The 6,587-nt window shown below is 30.7% G+C and overlaps 1 protein-coding gene across 1 annotated transcript; it reads left to right on the plus strand.

The window, feature by feature from the left end:
* The first annotated feature begins 323 nt into the window (after positions 1-323).
* LOC132726585 (uncharacterized) lies at positions 324-3,627 on the plus strand. Its single transcript, XM_060711919.1, has 5 exons — positions 324-434; positions 861-1,121; positions 1,678-1,714; positions 2,371-2,469; positions 2,710-3,627. The coding sequence occupies exons 2-5, from the start codon at positions 861-863 to the stop codon at positions 3,114-3,116; spliced, it is 804 nt and encodes a 267-aa protein (XP_060567902.1). The 5' UTR covers positions 324-434; the 3' UTR covers positions 3,117-3,627.
* The last annotated feature ends 2,960 nt before the right edge of the window (positions 3,628-6,587 follow it).

Genomic DNA, 6,587 nt, shown 5'->3' on the forward strand with positions numbered 1-6,587 from the left:
CACTTTTTGTATCATTAAAGATAGCAAAATTATAAGTGTCTTTTTATTTGTAAGTTTACATCATCTTTAAAATATATAAAATTAATGTATTTAGTGCAGGATTTCAGTTTATGGTTTAATGCAAGATGGGTTTTATATGATGGGTTTTATATGCAACAAAAACTTTGCTTTGAAGACAAAGATACCCAAACCAGCGATATTCAAATTGTAAACAGTTTAAAATGCTGGTATTTTTTGCGTGTACGGAAATACGTATGCGTAGGTATCCATTATTAAAGCGAAACAGAAATTTGAAACTTCAATATAATTATTTTAAAATTCCCAAAATACTACAATGACTTTAAATTATTCTTCCTTGACGGTTAAATTGAAAAGGGTTAGAGAACCAATCTAAATTATCTGGCTAATCTGGCTAACATTTATGCAGACCAAAGGTAAGTGTTTTTTATCTTAAATCAAGATGACAAAAATTATAGAAATATTTGAATTTTTAACTACATGTATTGTTTTTACAAAATGTCTTACAAGGTAAGTTAACTATAAATTCGAAATAAATGCTAATACTTTAGATACTTTCTTTCCTTGTCCATTAGTTTCACATTACGTGTAAAACAATTAAAAACAAATTTGAATAGATTAGACAATTATAGCAAAAAGAATACTCTACATTTAGTACGTAATATTATGAAAAATGACATGTCTCTAATTTAGAAGTATATTCATGTTTAATTTTGGTAACACAACAAATCAGGTATTTATTTCATTTTCTAAAAGTCTTCCATGTCTATTATAACCTATTCTATATACAAATGTACATGTATTATCTTTCTAGTCTAATAGTTTCATTTATATTTCAACAGATGACAAAACCCAGAATTCTCCAAGTTTTGATTAATCTAGTTGTATTAGATTTACTAGCTCTCATATCACTTGTGGTGTACTGGCGCCTGTTAAGAGGAAAATTAATTGAACCGAGGATTTGCTTCTCGGAAAAGGATCTGAACTCGATACATAAAAACTACGATTCGCTTAAACGCCTGTTTGACGAGGAAGTTAAGAGTAAAGACACTGATCAATATTGTGTGAAGATTTCCGATATACTTTCAAACTATATAAACAAGGTACAATTTCATGATTTATAAAGGTTTTATAAAGGATCACTTTGTTTCCAGATTTCTTTACCTATATCCTTAAATATATACATCAAACTCTATAAAATATTAAGGTTTAAATAGTTTTATAATGATCAATCAATAAATCTTCATATCTTATGAACTACGGTAATAGAGTCATATAATAAAACTGATATTACACTATTGTAATAACATTTTAACGTGTCGTCATTTGCGTTATATATAAACATAAGGTAAAAGCGCTTAACACTATAACCACGTCAATGAAAAATGACTCTTTTTAACTGTACACCGTTCTTATTTTGAATATGTGATATAAGAATATTATATTCTTGTAGATATTGATCTTGTTGAATAAAACAGAATTATGCTTGCCGAGGTTCGCATATGATTTTATTCAACTCATTCAATAAATAGTATAAAACCTACACTCATTCAATATCCTATATTCTATTTAATGAGAAGTCAATATAAGTATAATTAATTGAATGCTATTTGTATGTATTCAATCGTTCTTTTATGTTCATTGTTTGTTTCCTTTCAGACAATTACAGACAGATATGACAGCAATATAAATCCAGGTATAAAATCGCTTTAAATATATATGTCAATTGTATTGAGTTTCTTGTGACTTAAACTAAATTTGTTCTTTGTTTCAATGTTTAATCATCTAAGCTGATAAAAGAAGTTTACAGTTTAAATGTGACCCAATTTACCTTTACAGTTTAAGGTAAATTATTAACGCTTTTGTAATTGCTTACAGGTCCATAACATTAAGCATTTGTATTTAATTTATTAATTCTTAACGTTTTTATCGTACATACAGGATTTCAATCAGTTAAATAATATATTTGCAAGAGAGAACATTGTATGATTAAAACTACTGATTTAAACGTAGATGCTTATATAACAATTAATATACTTTTCTCTCAAATAAATGTCGTCGAAGGTAATTGTTTGAAGTAATTATATAAGTATTAAACTATTTTTTTATAAAAAAATAAATATCTAGGCATAACATTTACCAAATGACTATCTGTACATGAATGTTTTGTAATGCTAATATTGTGGTATCAATATTGAAATATTATAATACAATTATTACTTTAAAATCTTAATGTTATTTGTGGTTTTTTTTTGTGTTTTTTTTTCTGCAAGTAATATCTGATTTTAAATACACGTTATAAGTGTGGTGTATTCTTCTTACAGAATATAGTGCTCTTGATCTTTCTTACAGAATATAGTGCTCTTGATCTTGGAGTGGTTAACTGTTTTGTAAACAATGAAGAAGCTGATCAGTTACACCTCAGACAGATTTCATCACATTCAAAGCCTGGTATTTTGTTTTAATCTCTTTATTTTAAATCATCAATTTAAAATTTCTTGTTATTATACATGAAACATTGAGTTTAATTTAAGCTTTCATGTTAATTAAGTAAATATTCATTTTATCTGTCTTTATTAGTGTTGAAACTAGGTGTTCAATATTTGTCTTTAAATTGGAATAAATTTATTATTTGAGCTCACGACAGTGTTCAATTAGATAATGCTATTGCAAAAATATTTTTCTGATCAGTTCCTGGAAGGAAAACAAAGGTGTATTGGGGATCTGAAGTATACTCAGGAAATAAAGTTTCACATGCAGCAAACGATGGCGAAATTCACATCAAGAGGACCGGAAAATATTTTATTTCATTGATGATGACAACAAGGTTTGAAAACAGTACGGAACTAAATGAAAACATTGATCAAACAGTAAGTCATGTTGTCAACTGTGTGTCTAATAAAAACGGATCATTGATAACTTTACTTGAGCATGTGGAGTCTGTGTGTGAAATGTCAGTTGAACATGCTGATAGAACAAGTAATATAGGAGCAGTGTTCCATCTGGAAGAGCATGATAGAATCTTTGCCGCCACGTCAGACCCGTACAATATTGTTGTTGGCCGACAAAGCAATCACATAAGTATTCACAGAGTATAGCTCTTGCAATGAATTATGAAATATTGTTAGACCTTTTTGCATGATCTTATTACTTTCAACATAGAATGGTAATGTTATATTTCGTCATATCAAACGTGTATAAATGAACATTCTTTTTACTAATTGCATATTCATTTATGTGCCTAAACGGAAAAGTGACTAAAAACGATGCTATGTCAGATTTATGCGATTTTGTCAAGAGTGTAATCTCCTTATAAAAGGCTAAAATCAATGCCGAATCGCAATTGCTGTTTAAAAGTAGATAATTCGTTAACATTGATCGTAAATAAGTACATTGGAGTGTTGTCACAGAAGAGGACATTTTGTGGATTTCATATGAGTCCATCACCTTGAATTAAAAATTTTATATGTAGGTATGTTTCGTAATTGAATGAGTACAATTCAAACAATAAACTACAATAAACTACAATATTAAAGATCAGCTGTCATACATAAATGTCTAGAGTTTGATTGTTTTGTAGCGCTGTCAATGTTAACTTTACCATTTTTTCTTTAAAAAGGCAAAATGTCTTATATATCTTCAAAGATTATTAAACAGGGCTACATCAAATTACCATGATTTTTGTGTACCAACAGATGATATAAATCTTAATTGCGTATTGATTTTAAGATTTAAAAAATGTTGTTTGTCATGATAATGACAAAAATGTAAGGAAGCACTAGCTAGCTCATTGCAATTTTATTTTCTACATGAGACAACTTTATTCCTAAAATAATGCATGAAAGGATTAATGAGATCTTACTCCAGTGTGACATTTACAATAATAATTTGAGTGGTTTTAATCTGGACAAACCAAATGACGAAATTTGATTCCAATAAATAACATTATTGAAAGAAAGAAGGCATTGACTTGGTAGTGTGTATCAGGAAACATTAAATTGCGTCTTCTTATTTCTTTTTGGACACTTTAGATATCTCCATGAAGCCATATAGAATTTGAGGCTTCCCTTGCGTGAAGATAACGTTCGCCTTATGTAAATCACTAGTTTCTTTTGGATAGGCTTTGGTCCCACCTTATGGTAAACGGCATTTAACAATAACTGCAGGAGTTTTTAGAGAAAAGTAGTACTGTTATTTATAACAAGAGCCATGTCAACATGGCCATCCCCCGCCGAATGTGTTTGCTCATTGGAAGAATGTATATGTAGTAGAGCAGAATAATTCAATTTTAAGAGGTCCTTTGGTAATGAAAACTGATGGCTGAAGTGATAACAGATTTGAAACCTATGTGAATACTGATGGCTGAAAATAACAAAAGGCAATAACTGAAAAATAATGCAGGGTAGGTTATCATTCTTGTGTGCTGCACCCTCCTCAGTAAGATCTATCCACCTATGAGGTTTCAAGTTGATACCTCAATAAGCTCCCAACAAAATAGTATGAAAAAGAACAAAGGGCAATAACTCAAAAATTATATAAGGAAGAGTTATCATTCTTGCGCACAGCATTCCTTCTCAATAAGATCTATCCACCTATGACATTTCATGTTGACATCTCACACTTTTGAGTTATGCTCCACTCAGGTGAAAAATTAAGTATGAAAAATAACAAAGGGCAATAACTCAAAAATTATGAAAGGTAGAGTTATCATTCTTGTGCACTGCACACCTCCTGAGTGAGATCTATGCACGTATGAAGTTTCATGTTGATATCTCAAAGGCTTTTTGAGTTACGCTCTGGACAAAAATAATTTTGAAAAATAACAAAGGGCAATAACTCAAAAATTATGCAGTGTAGAGTTATCATTCTTGTGCACTGCACTCCTCCTCAATGAGGTCTATCCACCTATGAGGTTTCAAGTTGATACCTCAAATACTTTTGACGGAAGGACGGACGGACGGACGGATGGACGGACGGAAGGAGGGACGGAGACTATTTCTATATCCCCCGCCGCCTTTCGGGGGGGGGGGGATAAAAAAAGTTTCATCACTAGTTGTCGGCATTCAGATATTAAAAACAGTTCTTTTTTTCTAAGATCATCCATAGTTGCTTCACACACGCTTAGTGCGGCAATAAATTGGACATTATAATTCAAGGGGGTATTTAAACTCAAAAATTATTACGAAAAATGAATAGAAAAGACTACGATGTGCTAAGAAATCTTTGCTGTTATCAAGCGGTATTTTTGTTTAAACAAAATTAAATACCCGGATAACTAAGCACATATCAAAGAGACTAAGCTTATATCAGTACCCCATAAATCATTCACTTTTTTGACATTTTATGCTTTCAAAACAATTAACAACGAAAAATTTAAGGTTGAATTATATTCTATTGCATATTTGTGCATGATAAATTTACACAAATTCACATTATTAACCAGAAGTTAACAGTTATTCAATATTTAAAAGAAGTCTTCCAATCTTCAGAAAATTTCAAGGAACATGAAGTGTTATCCAAATTTACACGAACGGCGTAAAGTAGGTGTAGCCGTTCTTTTTGCAATTCATTTTTTGTCAAGTCTAAGACTACTTGTTAATACATTTATACTTACTGCAGTAGCAAAAGTCACTGATTATTGTCATTCATTTGTAGTTCTTTCAGACTCTGTGCGTGTATTTCATCGATTTCATCGAATTAATTATCGAAAGTCCAATACAATTAAGATAAGATAACACCTTTTGCGATTTCTTAATATTGTAGAGACAAAGTCAAATTATGTAAGATCCCAAGACACGTTGAAATAGGAGAAAATGAAAAACTAGGTGTTTTCGTTAAAGATTCCTTTAATTCTCAACCAGCTGATTTACTCTTACCTAAAAGCTATTTTGAACCTTTGTAAAATCTTATTTGTTCTGAATCAAAATTAAATTTGGGCAAAGCTGTACGTAACTTCATGATATTAATCCTTGTATTGATAAATCATCATCTCTATCTCTCCCTAACCGTCATGATAAAGTTGTTCTTCATAGATGTAGAATTAGCCATACTAGAGTTACACATTGTAACTGGCTACTGATTTGATTAAAATATCCTTGAAATAAGTCAGTAACCCAATTCTGGAAAAACCTTGGGACTACTGTTTTTAAACCAAATATTTTGGAAATTGGTCAGAAAGGTTTGTTAGTTTAGTGATTTTTGGTCAGGTTAGAATATCGATCATCGGTGTCATACAGCACGAATACGGTGAAACCTTATTCATGTACTTGTGACTATTGCTTCAGTCCAAACTTCCTGCAAATTGGCCAGGAAGATTGTTTTGATAATTTGAAGATCAAGTTTGAATATGGGTCGCCTTTGGTAATAAAAAACTAGATCACATTGCCTAAATGTGTAAAAAAACTTGTAAACTCTCTAGGGGATTTTGTTTCTGTCCTAGTAGCCTTAAAATTGATAAGAAAGATTGTTTTGTTGATGTCTAAGTCAATGCAAATATGGGTCACTTGAGGTCGAAAACTGGGTTATCTATGCAGAATAATGGTTGACAAATGTGATGTAAACCTTTGATG

Source organism: Ruditapes philippinarum, unplaced genomic scaffold (assembly GCF_026571515.1).
Source record: "Ruditapes philippinarum isolate M1 unplaced genomic scaffold, ASM2657151v2 ctg5094_1_1_1_1, whole genome shotgun sequence".
Lineage (NCBI taxonomy): Eukaryota > Metazoa > Mollusca > Bivalvia > Venerida > Veneridae > Ruditapes > Ruditapes philippinarum.

Coding starts and splice junctions, on each gene's coding strand:
- LOC132726585 (XM_060711919.1), top strand. CDS start 861: ATGACAAAACCCAGAATTCTCCAAGTTTTGATTAATCTAGTTGTATTA. Junction 1,122..1,677: donor TTTCAAACTATATAAACAAG/GTACAATTTCAT, acceptor GTTTCCTTTCAG/ACAATTACAGACAGATATGA. Junction 1,715..2,370: donor TGACAGCAATATAAATCCAG/GTATAAAATCGC, acceptor TCTTTCTTACAG/AATATAGTGCTCTTGATCTT.